This window comes from Megalops cyprinoides, chromosome 15 (genome assembly GCF_013368585.1).
Source record: "Megalops cyprinoides isolate fMegCyp1 chromosome 15, fMegCyp1.pri, whole genome shotgun sequence".
Taxonomy (NCBI): Eukaryota; Metazoa; Chordata; class Actinopteri; order Elopiformes; family Megalopidae; genus Megalops; species Megalops cyprinoides.
The window spans coordinates 17,276,922-17,294,644 of NC_050597.1; the positions used below are offsets into that span (position 1 = coordinate 17,276,922).

Genomic DNA, 17,723 nt, shown 5'->3' on the forward strand with positions numbered 1-17,723 from the left:
TAAGTTTCAACAATAATCAGTAAATATGTAATGGCGTTTGTTGAAACTGGTTATATTTTGTATTTTAGGTTTAAGGCACATCCCTCCCACCCACATCTTTTATGAAAATAATTTCAAAGTATCCCATGCAGTCAGTGTCTTTGGATATTTTAAACAAACATCAAGTTCATCTACCCCACTATTGAAAAAGGAAAAAGAATAATCCAGCAAAGACAATTGTCTTTAGCCTATCTGTAGTAAAAAATCATCTAAACTGACTAAAACTGTATTGCAGCTCTCCTTGATTTGAAAGTTAATGTAAGTGCGACATTATTACTGCCGACCCAAGTGACAAATGTGTTTACCTCGTGCCTTGACAGATCAAAGACAATTTTAGGAGTGCGAACATTGTCTCATTCATGGAATTTACAGAGAGCCTGAGGGTATGGTCTGAATAAAGGTAAAGGGAAATGTATTCATGTCTAAAACCAAAATGAATTGTCATACATTCATTCACATCATGACAATTCAAAACTAACCTCAGGTGTAATCTACATAAAAATATAAAAGGGTTACCTTGGTCTTTTTGTCCATCTTCACTGCCCCCTCATTACTGATGTTGAACGCTTCTCAGCTACTGTAAATTTGGATCATCAGCTGCACTTACTTGCACTCCCAAAACAAAAGTTTGAAGAAAAAAAAAAAAAAAAATTGCTGAGAGCAACAGTCAGACAGCAGGTGCATTTGTGGGGGGTGGGGGTGTTAAAGACAGGTTATAAACAGCCAAAGGACTAAGATATCCTGATTTGTTTATTTAAAAGTGAAAAACATTTAACATTGGAAACATGGCCAGATGTCATTTTTCTTCAAGTTTCAAATACAAGTGGCTTTTCTTTGACATGGAATGGCCATTCAGTACACCAAGAATCACATTCATTGAGGACAATTTGACTGCAAGAGACTGATACAATTACAAATTAACAGATAAAACAATGTTTTCTTAAGTTGTCCATAGCCATAGCTATCAAACAAAAAAACATGGTGACAGAGAATTGCTGGAACTGTGTGGGATACAACTCTTCGGCTCATACAATGCCCTCAACTAAATCCTCTCCATCATAAAACACGTATGAGCCTGTTCAAGGATGAAAAACGCTCATCTGTAATCTTAATCTTTTGCAATACACGATTCCCTCCCTTTTAAAATCTTACTATACACTACAAAATGTTCAATTTCTCAGTTGCATCTCTTTGGTTGGTCTGAGACGACTATCAAAAGGTTCACTGCAGCACCATTTCTGACTGGCACACCCTTTTCCTATTTTTTTTTTCCCTGAAAATATTTCACATTCTAGGCACAATAGTATTAGTAGATTCAAAGAACTTTGTTATTTACAACTGCACTAAATTGTATTGTATTGCTTGCTATGAGCCCAAAATTACATGTGGATTGCTCGACAGATGGAATATTTAAACATTCAGTATAACTATGGCCAAGTATTTATGATCATTATATGCACTGTTTTATATTGGATGTTTTTTCCTAAATTAATATTTGCATGCATCCACTGGCTTTTTCCACACACTTCTCTTTCACAAAACAAGTCCCACAGTGCAACATAGTGGGGATAGGCACTACTCCAGACATCACCTTCGGAAGTCACAGGCACATGATGAGTTGTGGGGTGCCTGATAACTGCAACACAAAGAAACCCTTGTCGATCTACACATGCCTATCTCCACCACTAGATGGCCGGTTAGTGTAGGCCAATAACATGGCTGGGGTAAAAACCTGTAGGGATCAGCTTATACTCAGGACAAGTGCATATGTGGCGTTTTTTTGTAAAATGACCAATAAAAATGAAATGAACTTTATTCTAAGACTGAAAACTTAAAATCACTAACAAACACAAAGGGAGTCACTTTACCTTGAAAACCAATGCATTAAAATAACCAGGAAAACAACTGAGATCACATTCAAGGTTAAACTGTTATGACAACTTCTGCAAAATTAATGTAATGGGATTTAAAGTTCCTGCTTTGCTCTTCACAGTCTGCTGTTCACCAGAGATATTAAGTATTGTATATAGATGAATACTTCTAAAATCTAATGAGGTAAAATGTCACTGGTGGTGTCAAATCAGTTCACAGTTTTGATTCACTAATTACATATCACATATCAACACTCCATTCATTGCAAAAGCCTATGAATGCGCACACCAGAAGCAGAGACAATCCAACTACATTTTGCTGAAATTGTCTTCAGAGCATTGAGCCATTTTCAGAAATGCAACACCCAAATTCATAAACGTCACAGATTTTTACACATTTTTCCAAGTAAAGCCACGCTTGTCATTACAATCAGAAAAACTGTTGGCATTGCCCATTTATCCAACATTCCACTGACAAGCTGAGAGCCACGGGGTCTCCACCGATCTTTTCCGATTACCACAATCACCTAGACTGCTTTAAAAGAAGCATTTGTGCATGTACCTGCTAGCAAAGAACTGAGGAAATTTATTGGGGAAGTGTTTTTGTGTCCTATGAGGAGCATGTCCGATCTCTTATCTGTGTTCACGATCACACGGCTCTCCGAGAATCTGCAGGGTTGATCCATCTATTTCTCAGGTGCTGTTTTACTGCCAACGTCATACATTTTCCTCTTAGCCCTTGCTGGACACAGCGCCTCGCTTTCACTTCTACCCCTTTTCCGCTTCCCTGGTTTAGGCTCTAGTTCAAAGGGAGGAAGGAGGGTAGCCTTCGATGACAAGCCCAACAAGGAAGACCATCGCTTTGCGGCAGCCTTGTCATGATTGTTTGCTGGAGAGAAAAAGTTCTCAAAGGCATCATCATCATCATCATCATCCTCAGGTGGGGAGATGCTCACAGATTTCGGGGAAGTTCTTGAATTTGGTGTTCGCAAAGCGTTTTTTCTTTGACAAAAAACCTTTATGGGTGAGGGCGTCTTTTTATGGTATTTAGCCTGCTTTCGGTCTGCCCCAATGGGTTTCTTGGGTAAACGATTACTTGAGCTTGTGGAGATGCTTAACGATTTACTGTGAACATCAAGAGGGAAGTGGGTATTTTGGGTATTTGATGGTTTTGTTAAATCAAGGCGGTCATTTTCTGAGATATTTATTACCTTTGTACCTTCTAAAGAGGATTTTCTGCGCTTGCTTTTTTGAAATAGAACCTTGATACAAGGGTCCGTTGTTGAGATGTTGTTCAACTGATCATTCTTGAAAGATGATCTCGTAGGCCTTTTAATGTCATCACTGTCAAATTTTACCGGTGATTGTGAGATTTTGCGCTCCCCAAAGAGAACATCCAGATAAGGACTTTCAAGTGATGCTTGTTTCTCTACTCTGTTGCTTTGAACCAATGATTTTTCAAGTGTTTTGACTTGTGTGTGGCTTCCAGAAGATACAGGTGTGAACCTGTTTTCACCAAAGAGCATATCACGACGAGGGCTTACAACGGTCGCAGTCCTTTTGCTTTCAAAAGTCGTTCCACAAATATCAAAATCATCAGAGGGCATTTTGACACAATGTTGCTTCTCTACTTCTGTGCTTCTTGGAGAACTATGAAAGTCACCAAAAGACATATTCACATCATTTCTTTCTTCTTCTGCACCACAGGAATCTGTAATCAAATCAATTACAATCATCAATTAAAACACTGAGAGGCAATTTTAAAACATTAATGCAATATACCAGGGATTTTCCTTCTGTGATTTTGGGACTGGTTTGACAGAAAAAGCCACCTATAACCCATACACCTGCCATTATTAACCTACCTTTAAAATGCAAAATAAATACAATTGTGTGAAAATCAAATATGCTCTTATTGCTAAACACCTACAAACATTTTTTAAAAGAATTTTGACAACCTCAGGCTGCCATGGAATATAATCGTCCGACCCCAACAAGTGCCTGCAGCAAAGACCGGAGATTTGACACTCAATGGAGATTTCCCCCAACATCTACCAACTACTGCAGATCTGGGTTAGTCAATTCAGTTCCCTGCCTTTCTGTAATTCTCTCAAGTAGTGTTATAATCTCAAGTTAGATCAATGATTTCCTCTTACATACAAGATAAGTAAAAGGAAATTATTTTTTTGCAGACAAACTGATTTTGCAAAGTTTTTTTTTTCCCAATCAAAGGAGATGCAGGACCAGTCAGTGAGTGTAATAATCTATGAATCTCAAAATTTCAACTGCACTGCATCAATACTTAAAATCTGGTGCCACAGATAATGGAATGGACTGAAAAATGGAAATGGCAAAGGCCAATCATTAGGGCAATGCAGAGATTGTTACAGAAGAGCTGGAAATAGCAAGCAAACATGCTTCACAATCTGATATTGCAAGATATTTGTAGAGCCCCACTTTCATTTTTTCTGTCAAGTACGGGGCTGCTGGTATATCTCCCATTAAAGACATTCCAACTGAACTCCAAACCTCTCTCTCTCTGCCTTAAAAATGGACACACGCATAACAGATTCAGTTCATAATATTCCTGAGTATGGCTATTTTGGAAACAAGGAAGGCTGAGATCAGGAAACCACAATTAATGCTGAACACTGTATTTAAAAATTGACAGTTCTGGAAACACGATCTGAATAACACCTCAGGCAAAAAAACAAGAACACCTCTCTGCTAGTGTGTAAATGATTACCATGTTCCATACATAATTGACAATTAGTGCACATAAACTCTGGAAACCACATCCATTTAAATTAGCTGTTCACAATAAAATGTACCACTGTTTGCTTGCGTGTCAGCACCAGACTGGCGAATGCAGCTACAATGTGGAAACTGTCATTACCATGGTCGCATTTGGAAGCATAATCATATTAATGTGACATCTGAACATCTGATCTGATATGACCAAATCATTTTTGTGCCTACCAGTCAGTGAAAGACTCCTCCTTTCTTCCCTCATCACTTTCAGACGCTGAGCAATGGTGTCTGACCTTCGTGATGATGGGCTGTAAACTATGCCGCTTTCTTCATCGATGATATATGGCGACACACCTGGAACTACACAAAACACTTCCTAAATTAGACCACACCGATATGAACTTTACAGTAAGAGGGAGCTCCATTTGTAGGCTGATTTCTTACAGCTGGGTGACGAAGGCACCAAGTTTTTGACCATTCTGTCCAACTTCCTCTTCATGGACTTGTCATTTTCAGGAGTCCGGTCCGGAATGTCCCTTGGCTGCATGCAACGATGCTTTAACATCAAAAGAAAACATTATTCAATATTGGAATGTTAAACCAAACACATTTATATATGCAGCACATGGAATAAGGAAAGCAATAATATCTGATTAATAATATCTGAATAATCATCTGATTCAATGTATTCTTTCACTGCAATTTCACAGACAGAAGAATGAACACAACATGAATATCTGGAGTTAAAAAATAAATACTGAATACCTGTAGTAAGCAAAAGACATTACATTTGAGAAAAGCCCCTAGTTGTTTGGCCAAAATGTCAAGAAACTCAATTAAAGCAACGACTCCTCATCTCCCTATAAATTACGCAACTTGAAATTATCCACAATAAAATTAGGAGGCACTCAAAAATTAATGCACATTTTATTTCAATTCTCTTTCATCTTAAAACAGCAGCGACCAGCATTACTGTTTAGTCTATGCCACCGCCAAGAACTGAATGGTAAGCCATTTATGCAGGTGTGACTGCCAAGCATTCAGTTCTCTCACACTGTGCCAGTTCTCATGCACTCTCCAGTCCCCGCAAACAGAATTCACACACGGGTGGGTTTTCTATTCACTTCGGTACCATCTTACAGGAAAAAAATGCCTTTAGACTGCGACACTAATCAAAAATGGCAAGCACTCCTGTGAGTGTCATGCTGCAGGTCGATGAAGACAATCTATTCAAACTGAATTTATTGGAGGATGAAATCCAACCCTATTGATTCGAGCTAGAATATATGGACGAACAAATAGCTAAGTGCAAGCGAGGCAGAGAGAATTTCAGTAAGCTTCCTGAGGTGAAGCAAAAAGGAGCGAATCAAGCGAGGTCAGACAACCATGAACAAGCAGTAATTGGTGGTGTTTGTATGGCAACTGTCAAGTTATGTCCAGAGAAAAAAATGCCTACACTGAACGTATAGGTACATCAAGTATGCTATGTGCTGGCTTGAATAGTGCCTGTTTGATGAAAACAGTTTGTTTGCTCAATCACAAGAGCATCGATTCCCACCATGTACTCAGTGTGCTTGAGACTTACTTCAATGTATAATAGATGAAATGTAGAGGAAAAAAAAAACCTAGCTTTCAAAAACCCCTGAATACCAGGAAAAATTACACTGGACTGAATTACCTACTCTTCAACGAATAACACTTCATAAGTCAGACATGTTGTACGAGTGTAAAGCATGCAGACCACACAATCAAGAATACAATTATATGATTTGCTACACAACTGCTTTTCTATCGTATTAATACACTAAAAAATAATAATTTAAAAACTTCTTTAGTATATGACCTGCATCTTCCTTTAGTTTTAGGGTATTCATGTTAAGCACATTTAAAAAAACAGAAACAGCCTCTTTTTTGATCACAGACAATGTCATCAATAGCCCCCTACTTAATTTTGGAGTGCTGAACGGGGATTATCACAAACAGGTTTCAAAAGCAACACCTTGCGTAGTCGTTATGAACCTTCATGAAGTGAAATGCCCATATATACTCAATTCAAGGTCACACTTTGTCAGTTGCAAAATTTTCCTGCTGGAAGTGTGGGCAACTTGCACTCCATGGCAACCTGCATTCAGGTGTAATTCAAATTTTAAACCAGGTATTGTTTTTAGTTTAACATGAATAAGAACTACTTCCAAGTAATTTTCATTTAATTTAGATGTACTGTTTCTTGCCATTGTCCATGTAAAGTGTATTTAATGTGTATTTTCATACACTTAAAACCTGTTACGTATACAAAGCTAAATGCTATATAGAAACTTTCTCTGGACCTATTCAAGTTTTTTGTTATTTTTTTCCCCTCAATTATTTGCAATCTATAATCTTTTAAACACTGTAAACCTTTGTTATATTTAAGGTACGCACAAAATCCCCAATGAAAGATTCAATTAGCGTTATTTTATTCCTGCTGTGGTTGCTTCAACTCATTAACGATATCGCAAAGGCATGGGATCCACATTGGATTCACTGCGACAGCAACTGGTATGGCACATTCCTGAGGCCGTAGGTATTTTTTGTAAAGCTGCATCACAAATTATATTAATCCTGTTTATGGTCCATCCAGAGAGCAACCTCCTCATTGGTGAGATGCAGAATACACCTTTGCCCACCCTGACAAGGATTTTAAACAGTAAAACAACATAGGCATTAATTCCCTCCATAAAGATATACTCCATGTCTTGCAAGTAACCATGATTGAGGATCTATAAAGCACTACACACCAAGCCAAAGAACAGAGGACTGTCAAATGTGAATGTATTACACGAGATTTATTCAAAGTACTTAACAACTGCAATTCTATAGACCTTTCAGCTGACCCGTTTTTCTCAAATTAATGACAACAGTGATTTTTACTGACTTTTATGGGCCTTAAAAACACTTTCAAATTAAATGACTTAATGAGGCATAAGAACAGTGTTAATGGTTTGGATCTTACTGTTCGTTTGTTAAGCACAGAATTCATGTGGCTCTCTTCGTGTGTTGCGGGACATAACTCTTCATCGACATGCTGGCCACCATCTTTACACCTGCAGATAATCCATATCAATACCACTTCAGGTTAACTTATTTCAGACCTATTTAAATTCTTTATTAACTGAAAATGACTGGGCATTGCTTTCAGAAATACACAGTAAAGGTGCAGAAACACAAAACTGCCACCTTTAAAATCCATTTTCACTCACATCTTGCCAGTGTGTTCCTCATGAGTTAAAGCTAAAACATTACCATTCCATTTTATTACTGGTTAGGTCTAGGTATTATGCACCAGTTCAATCAGTTTTCCAAAATATTGATTAACCAGACATTACTTTTGTTTGATTACATTGCACAACTTCATTTATGTCAATCTGCAATTTGCAAGAAGGCTGTTTTTATGTTTGTAGTCAGAAATTTACCTGGCCACCCAAAAAACCGACACAACCTTCACACCAGTTTTCTTGGCTTTGTTCCATGTGGATTGACGGCCATGCTTAAATATTACATGGGTTACCCGTTTATTAAATGTTTCCAATACCTATCAGGGACAAAGAGGATGATAAGAAAAAATGCACAGGTTCACTTTTAACATGGCAAGACTATTATGGTGGCGAAATCCCACATTAAGCAGTGCGTAGTTGAAATTATTTTCAGAACTAAGAAGTTAGTTAAGAATAACTTTCCTTTACCACAGATCCGTGTGGTAACTAAATATGTTAATGACCAACTTACCTCCGCCCCCATTTGTCGTAACTGTTCAGCAAAAGGCTTAGAATAATTCTCAGTTCTGTTTGACGACCAGACATCAACAAAAGCAACAACATCTAAAAAAACAAAAAAAAGACAATCCAGAAAGGGACCATGAGGGAGCAGGTAAATTATGAAGCATTCTTCTACTGAATGCAAATTTAAAAAGACCTCAATGTGCTCAATATTTCTCTTAATATTAGCAGACACTTTGTTCCTTGTAATTTGTACTTTTTTATGAAATGTGCAGTAGTTTGCCAAAAACACAATTATCAAGTTACATTCACAGTCTGCACCTGATTACAATACCTTTAAGTATAGAGCAGCTTTGGCCTGAAGTCATTTCTCAGTCAACACTCCCAGTTTGCAAACCTGCAAAAACAGATGTTCATTCACTGCCACCTTATCAAATACTTTAAATAGGTTACAGGTTAACAATACACAAAGGGAAATAAAGGGGGAGTCAACATCTGAACTGTCTTGCCACTAAAGAAAAGGAAACACATTTTCTATGTGAGTACATATGCAAATAAGACTTCTCCCTTAAAGCCTAAGAGGCACCCTGAACGCCCAATGCTCAGCTTACACATCATGATTTGCCTACAGTTTTTTTTCCCATTCCTGTTAGTCTGTATAACATTTAAAATGTCAATTTAAAATGACAAATTTTAAATTTTAATTTCTATCCCCAGAACTGCATTATTATTAAATACGGGAGGTGACACCAGCACTCTCAATAGTCAATAGGAGCTAACTGCAAACTGCGAAGATCACAATACACTGAAGAACTGTATCGTCACCTATTATATTTAACACTTAGACCCGACAACAATCTTGACGGACATTTACTTTGCGTTTAATTCATTATTTATTTTTTAGATGCTCGTCGCTACAACTTAATCACGCAGAGACGTGTTCTTATACAGCAGTCTACCTAGCTAGCTACATTTTTCTTCAAATACACAGTCAGGCGGCTAGCCAGCTACTAATCTTAAAAATGTATTCGGCGTAGCTACAAGGAGGCCCGTTGACAGGCAGCCATCATCGCTAAAATCAACTGACACGCTACAAGTCAAAAATGTATCGGCAGCGTTTACGTTCATACGTAGTCAATTTGCCAGATAATCTGGTATAAAAACTCCGAGATGTACGTAACTATAACTCCGTAAGTAACAAAACCACACTCAATCACTTATAGTACCAAGGTAGTTATCTCACTAGCAAATTTCTAGTTAGCTATTTTGTTCGTTAACATGTTAGCAATTTTTACACTGTAGGCACATTTGGGTGACCTGACCTAATCGTCAAAGCTGCGAAAACCATCATATCATCTCAGATTCATATAAGGCAGACTATAAATTTTCAAAAAACAACTCGTTACCTGACGTTAGCTAACGATTTACTGGGAAAGTGAAGATTCTCAGGTCTGCAAATATGCGGCGGCAAATTTCAATTGGCAATGAATTGTGGGGAAATAAGAACATCCGAAGTTGTGATTGGTTGATGCCACTGATCACTGGATTGGCTGCTGACCGGGGAGCTGGTGCTCATGTTCGTACTCTTCAACGACTTGCAGACGCCGCGTCAAACCAAAAGTTGTAGTTTTGGGGCGCCGTACTGGCAGAAGACTGAGGCTCAAAAGTAGTCTCGGGGGCAGGAGCGAATAAACCTTTTTAAAAGTGGGGGTGGGGGGTTCTGGGAGAGGGAGGTGAGTAATTTCCCAGCATGTCCTACTATTAAGTATTGACTTAAGACTTTTTAGTGCCTGTAAAACATGTTTTCATATCCTATAAAACAACAAGACTTAAATGATGTTTTATGGTTTATTTTATGAGTTTTTAAATTGATTTGCTCTCAAAAACACTTACAAAAGGTAACATTTACAAAAAGGGAAATTGAAAACATGAAAAAAAATGAGGCAATAAACTGATCAAGTTGACCTGATACGAAAACGACAGCAAGTCGTGACCGCATTACCACCTCGAACGTGCATTATATTCTACTACCCGAACTCCGCGTCGTCCATTATCGCTAGAAATACCAGGCTCAAATAAACTTCCGTTACCTTAATGAACATTAACATAACAATAAGCAATGCAAGAACAACACTAATGAAAACTGAATTATCTAGTCAGCTGGAAAGTCTTAGGTAACAAGCTAAGCATAACAAATTCATCTCATAACTCCACTTACATGATTTGACTTGAAAAAGGAATCTTCTGCCTTTTCCTTTCGTGCATCCTAATTATCTTGCATAACAAAAAGAACAATGGTAGCTTGATGGGACAATTCTATGATAGGAAAATACAATGGTGCAAGAGATGGCCCACGGAGTTACTTACACTTAAACTTGCTAGCTAGTTATGACAATGCTATCTAACTAAATGAATCCAAATACCATTGGCTAGCATTAACATTAGCTTGCTAGTTGGCTCACATTAGGGATGACTAACCTAGCTAGCGACCTCGTCTAGGATATTTTATTTTAGTCTATATCTTCCATGGATAATGTTAGCTGGAATCATTAAGCAAGACAACATTGCGACAGTTAAGTCTACATTACTATCTACATAGCCTAATCGTTTCACACCTCAGATTTGTTGACAGCTTCAGAAGCCCTTATCTTATGCACGTAACGCTTTCTACTTAAACTGACTTTGCATTTGTTCTCTCATCTCTGACTCTGATGTACTGGCTGTGATTGGCTGGAGGCCGTTCAATCAATCTAACCAATCAATAGGTCAACTATGTGTGTATGTGTTTTCAGGTACAGAACTCCTACTCTGGAGTAGTTTCTTTGGCAGATTTTAGTTTCGTTTAATCCCACAAAAAAGTGTGTGTGAGAGAGAGTGTGTGTCCCGCGGTTGCAACGCCCATGCTCAGGGGCGTAGAATAATGAGGGCGACATTTCCTGAATGTATGCACAAGCATATGTTGAGAAACACACTTGAACATGCAACGTCAAAACAAACTACTTATGCCGATCAGGTTAACGTAGCTTTTCAAATTTTGTATATATCCCTGAGTGTGTCTGTTTTTTATCTTTAATCTTTTGTAAAATGAAGATATGAAATATATTATTGGGATGTTGTTTGTCATGTATTCCTTTGATGATTGTTTACTGCAATACAAATAAATGTACTCAATCTTCTAAAAGCTTTGCTCCCTATGAAGTGTTTTAAACAGCCTGCACTGTGCATGGACATTTGGAGTGCCTGTACTGGAAGAGTGCATAACATTTGTGGTCTGTTGAAAGTCATTGTGTCTATTTTGACAGCAGACTAAACACAAAAAAGATTAGACCGATTTTTTTTTTTTTTTTTTTTGTGGTAAAACATTATGATAAATGTTTGATACATGGCTACTTCTGGTCAAAACTGATCCACTGTAAACCATGTTCTAATTGATGTAAGCAGATATCTTGTGATCAACTTCTAGCATAAATATTTCAACTCGGAAGTGTATCCCCTTCAGTCTTCCTAACCACACACATAGCTAGCTAACTAGGCTTGCTAGTCAACTAGCCGCATACTTGTATCATAGCAACTCAATATAGTTATTAGCTAATTTTTTGACTGAGAGATATGTTCAAATATATCCTATCTATCTATATGTATGTATGTATGTGTATATGTATATAGAAACAAAAACAGTAATAAAGCTAATACATACACACACGTAACACTTCTTAACAGGGTTTCATTGAAAATAAGAATTAACATGGGTACCATTGTCGTACCCGACCTCTCCCAGGAAGTCTCCCACGTCTTTGCTTCGTGCTATGAGGATGAACAAGGAAAGGATCCACTCACTCTTCAGCCAACTTCCATTGTTGAATCTCTCCCAACTTAGCAGAAATATCCACATAGTTGTATTACTTCATCATCTCCATTACAGTGCTGAATATATACATACATATACAAGATGACATCAGTGGAGTAGCACCTATCATCTTCTAATAATCACCCACTCCACTGTAGTGCACAGTGTGGCTTGTAGTGTGAAAAAATGACCATTAGCTGTGTGCAAGTGTTTCACAGCATTGCATTTGACTTGCCTCAGCACTCCTACACGAGTGCAGAGTTTATCATGGTAAGACTTCTGCTGTATAGAAATGGTGACAACTGGCGAGGATAAGAAAACCCAAAATAGGGTTGGATAAAAAGGAGACGCATTGAAAACGGATGCATTGAAATTTCAGTACGTACAGAAACATTTTTATTATCATTATGATTATCAAGTGTGATAGTGGTCAGTTGCATACAAATGAATGCATTTTCACAGAATATAGACAATACAACCTAAAGATGATTTTAAATGTAGAATTTATTGCCATTTTTAATTCCCCCACCCCCATCCCAACAAAACAATGAAGGATCAAAGACAAAATTACTATTGTTGTGGCTTGTGGCACAGTGAGGTGTGTATGGGTGATGGGGGCCCATTTTGTTTCTTGTATGTGACGTACGCCATAAACAGATATGTCATACAACATTTTGAAGCTTCTTGATCTTTTAGAGTCTGTTTCCCTGATGTTATCTCAACAAAGAAGCCACCATTAAAATGGAATCCCTACTAGATATCTTAACATTTATGGAAGAAGACAGATTTAGTGCAGAAGTTGACCCAAACTGTGATTTTTGTGAGCAGTTCAAATTTAAGTGGAGGATCATTAGTTTTTTTTGACTTTTTCCTCATTGAAGAACTAGAAAATATATGTTTAAATAGTGATAAAGTGTTTATACGTATACTAGAGACAACATACCCTGGATAAAATCACAGATCTACTTTTTAATTTCTGACTTCATCAACTGTTCAACTTCATTAACTATTAAGAGTGGAAAAGTATGACTTTGTCCTTCTATGCCAGCATCATTAATCGTTATGATGGATTCCAGGGCAGGAGTGCTCCAGGGCAGCATTCTACACCTATTGCAAAACAGACAAAACAGTTTATTTATTTATTTATTTAAGAGTATGGTTGTAGTTCTTTGCTCTTTGTACCTTCACATATATGTAAGTCATACACATATTAACCTCAGAATCTATGCTAAGATGAAAATGTGTAATGCCCAAACATTTTAAAATACATCCATCCACTTGTGTTGTTTATGCCATTCCATTAGACTGCTATTGTTTCAGTCTAATTATTATTATTTTTTAAGTCTTGTTTTTAGTGTAGTAACCTCTGGGCTATTTGACCTCACCAGTAGATATGTTCATGTTTTTCCTAATGTGCAAATGGCAAAGTTGACAGAGCAAATCTATTGTCTGGGCTTTGAAAGGACAAAGATTGATTTGTGTAAAAAAGCTTTAGAGGGAAAGTGAACCATGAACTTGACATGTGTTCTTAACTATAACGCAGCCTATAGACCTTTTCTGCTGATGTCAGGGGTCAATCAATTTGAATAACAAAGCTCTGATCTTTGCTCTGAGCTCTGATGTTAGGAGGTCTGTCATTTTGACCTGCAATGTCGCTATGGGAAAGGTAAGCAAACTAATCACTTATTTATGATACTTACATATATAAAATTATTCATCAAAACTTTATGACAGTAGTTAGGCCATAATCACATTGTGTTAAAGGTGATTTATTAATATTTCTTGCTTTACAACATTTACAGTCTAACATAGATACTGCTAGCAAACAGGTGAAAAAATGCTACACATTTATCGTCTGTCAGTCATCTATCAGTTTGCTCGACATATTTATCAGAAATGGGTGACCAGCTATGTTTACAACAAAAACAAGTTGCTCTCAGCTGTCTCCATATCTGATGATCATATCTGTATGTTCTTTGCATTTTCTGGTCACTAACTTTCATGCATGTGAGCTCATACATTTGTGAGGAACAGGAAGAATGATTACAAAGAGCACTGTGCACGCTCAGCTATGATGGTGTCGTGGGCTCTGTTCAGATCATCTTCTACGAGGATAGGAACTTCCAGGGCCGGCACTACGAGTGCAACGGCGACCGCACCGACATGCACCTCCACTTCACCCGCTGCAACTCCATCCGGGTGGACAGTGGCTGCTGGGTGGCCTATGAGAAACCCAACTACATGGGCTACCAGTACATGCTAACACGGGGCAAATATCCAGACCATCACCGCTGGGCTGGCTTCAATGACTGCATCCGCTCCTGTCGCATTATCCCTGCTGTGAGTGGACTTAACATGAGCGCTCAGAACCATTCACACAGAGGCCATTATGCCTCAGTCTGTTAGACAGCAACCATTGTCTGTGTCCATTTCAACAGATGCTGCTTAAACCTAAACCATTCCAGCTGAGGCCATTGTGTTTTGCAATATATCACCCAAATGATTATGAAATTTTAAGCATAACACATGTAATCATGTAATTTTTGGCTGGTTAAGTTCTCAGATGGGTTACCGCTCTCTTGGTGTTATACTTACCACAGAATTAGAATCAGCAATTTTCCAGCAGTATCAAATGCATGATATGTAGAAATGTAAGATGGCCCTTGATAAGGGTGTCTGCTAAGTGAATAAATGCTAACAATCACTGCATGGTGATTACACAGTGATAATATCAATAATTCCTGATTCTGCTGCAGCCCCTTAAAGGCAGTTGATGTTTTTTTTTTTTTTTTAGTACAATGGAAACTATAGAGTGAAGATCTTTGAGAGAGCGGACTTTGGAGGGAGGATGATGGAGCTGATGGATGACTGTCCAAATCTTCAGGACCGTTTCCAAATCCGTGACATCTTCTCCTGCAATGTTGTGGAAGGCTACTGGATCCTCCATGAGCACCCCCACTACAGGGGGCGCCAGTACTTCCTGCGGCCAGGAGCATACAGCAGGCACAGTGCATGGGGTGGCATGAGCTCCTCTATTGGGTCTCTGCGCCGTGTCACTGACCTCAACTGAAGAAAATAAAGTTCCTATTTAAAATCAAACTTTGAATTTTACATCTTCATGCATGCTTTCAATGATGCTTGTCAGGGTTACCAAATATACAGTAATAATACATTCTAGAAATTTCCCCTGCCAATAACCATTTTATTGCAATTGCATTTGATTCAGGGAAAACAGTTTTTAATTTGAAATAAAATGAAGACCATGTTGTCTAGAGATCGTAGTCACAACTAGCACAGAATAACTGGTTCTGGGTAGAAAGGCTGACAGATAATAGAGAATTAACTAGTGATAACTGTAAAATTTGAATTTTTCCAAACCCTAAGATAACAATGTTACATGTTGGAGGCCATGCTTACACATTGATGATAAACTCATGCACTCATTTGTGTTTAACAATGAAAAGTTAAAGATTTGTTTTCAAAATAGTATATGAAAAATATCTTTGCAAGCTGCCAAATACGAATAGAACTAGTCAACTCACAAGAAACCTAGCTGACCTTGTTGCCTAGACAAGTTGAGCTTTAAGGAGGAGCCAAACTCTGGGAATTCCAATGTCATCTTCCTAAAACTCAGTATTACATAATTTAAATAGTGTAAAGATGTCATCATTGCTGTGTGTGGATATTAGTAAAACAGAATATACCAACAACAAATTCTGTATCAAAATAAATAATAAAAAAGAAATTAATAAGGACAAACGTCTTTACCAGAGGCAGGGGCGTATGACCGCCTCACATTATATAAAATCCATGCTCATAGGTTGGCCACAGATACGGATCAATCCTCCTTCCCCGGTCTCTCTGTACAGCACAGAGATAAAACACCTGCTGTAAACTGACAACCAACCAAGCAGGGCCTTCAAACACTTTTTTTATTTGGCTATAGATATCAATCTGGAAAAAAAAATATTATAGTTTTTAAAAAGAAACTCTAGTGACAGCAGAAAATAGCATTTCATGAACAACAATACAACACCGTAACATGCAACTAATTACATTTACTTGTGACTGTCAGTCAGCTCAAAACTTAAATAGAAATAGGACCCAGGGAATACAATATGAAAAACATTTCACCATCGAAAACATCCAACAAAAATCTGGAATATAGTGTTGGAAAACATCTTTTGCCGTTTTGCTATTTGGAAGAGAAGTCTGGAGAGTACATTTAAATATCAAATTTAAGATAACAGTTCAGTTGAGCACCTCTATTTATACTGCTGTAAAAGTGTTTTGTTTATCTACAAGACCTTTATTTTGCCTCCTGTCAGGGAATTGTGACTTTTAGTTTGCCTAACAGCTTTGTTTTCCCCCGATCCCTTCACTATTTTATTTCCACTTGGAAAATATGAGTTGTATTTGTTCATTTTTATTGCAGTTTCATTCCATTTTTACCCAATGTTTGTATTCCCCAATAGTCCATTAGGTTCCTTTCACTGAAACAACTCTTACACTCCCATAGGGCATACTCAATGCAATGCTCTGATACACTCACATGCCAGCCACAACTATTTTTCACACAAGTCTAATATTGCATCAGGAAGTAAAAGTCAAATGGATGATAGGTGCTTCTCCCTAAAGTCATCTGAGCAGCTTATAGGTGCCCAAATAAATTGCAGGGTGTCAAAATGTTACAAGGAGCAGGGCAAATCCAAGTGCAAAGATGGCTGAGGACACCAAAAGGTTTGATTCAAAGAAAACAAAGTTTCTTTAGCAGAAGACTCAAGAGAAAACAAACCAGACTTGGTACAAGAGTTCACACACAGCAAGCATGAGCAACTCAAGACAGAGCAAATACATGGACCAAGGGCAGGGCTTAAAGAACAGAAAACACGGTTGAAACCAATAACTAATTAATGCAGTTGGAGGATGTTAACTAAATGAGACATCGGAAACAGGAGGTTATGAGGCCATCTGGTGGTCAATTTGGGAAGCAGCAGCCAAATTCCTGACAGAAAGTGCTGCAACGGGGGAACCCTGGTCCAAATACCCATCCCTACCCTGGCTGAATGAAACCAAATTGTTCCCCCATTTCATGCTCCTGGTCATTGTTGGCAGATGACTGGATTCTCACAGCAGCTTAATTCGGCCAGGGACAGGAGCAGGTAGGTTTTCCTCATCTTGTCAGCGATTTGTCTGCATTTTGTCAGACACCTGAAAGTTGGATGGATGATGTCAGTGGAGTAGTACCCAAATGATGCCACTTCACTGTGGTGCATTATGTGATTTGTGATGTGAAAAATAAAGAGGGAAAAGTATAAAAAAAAATCAATCACATCAACCACACATCAGGATGTGTGGTTGACACTTGGACCACTGGGATCACGCATTGTCTGGACACATTGTTCCGAGTGTCCAGAGAAACCTTAGGAGTGGAGGTTGTTCAGCCTGGAGCAGTTGTAA

General features: G+C 38.1%; 2 protein-coding genes across 3 annotated transcripts in view; one reads left to right on the plus strand and one right to left on the minus strand.

Moving 5' to 3' along the window:
* mcph1 (microcephalin 1) overlaps window positions 1-8,784 on the minus strand; it is a 38,107-nt gene extending 29,323 nt beyond the window's left edge. The window contains exons 1-8 of the mRNA XM_036547250.1: window positions 8,751-8,784; window positions 8,427-8,518; window positions 8,114-8,232; window positions 7,654-7,744; window positions 5,106-5,217; window positions 4,890-5,021; window positions 3,869-3,911; window positions 2,612-3,416 (exon numbers count right to left, since the gene is read on the minus strand). Coding sequence (XP_036403143.1) covers window positions 2,612-3,416; window positions 3,869-3,911; window positions 4,890-5,021; window positions 5,106-5,217; window positions 7,654-7,744; window positions 8,114-8,232; window positions 8,427-8,518; window positions 8,751-8,784 — 1,428 coding nt within the window. The remainder of the gene's footprint in view (window positions 1-2,611; window positions 3,417-3,868; window positions 3,912-4,889; window positions 5,022-5,105; window positions 5,218-7,653; window positions 7,745-8,113; window positions 8,233-8,426; window positions 8,519-8,750) is intronic.
* A 5,136-nt stretch (window positions 8,785-13,920) lies between these two features.
* Window positions 13,921-15,333, plus strand: LOC118790120 (gamma-crystallin S-1-like). Of its 2 annotated transcripts, none has more exons than XM_036546950.1 (3): window positions 13,921-13,929; window positions 14,361-14,603; window positions 15,058-15,333. In XM_036546950.1, the coding sequence occupies exons 1-3, from the start codon at window positions 13,921-13,923 to the stop codon at window positions 15,331-15,333; spliced, it is 528 nt and encodes a 175-aa protein (XP_036402843.1). The 2 variants fall into 2 exon arrangements, with proteins under 2 accessions (XP_036402843.1, XP_036402845.1); XM_036546952.1 differs by having other exon boundaries at window positions 14,361-14,600.
* Window positions 15,334-17,723: the final 2,390 nt, after the last annotated feature.

Excerpts from the sequence above, each read along its gene's own strand:
- LOC118790120 (XM_036546950.1), top strand. Across the intron at positions 14,604-15,057 it reads CCTGTCGCATTATCCCTGCT|TACAATGGAAACTATAGAGT; the intron begins GTGAGTGGACTT and ends TTTTTTTTTTAG.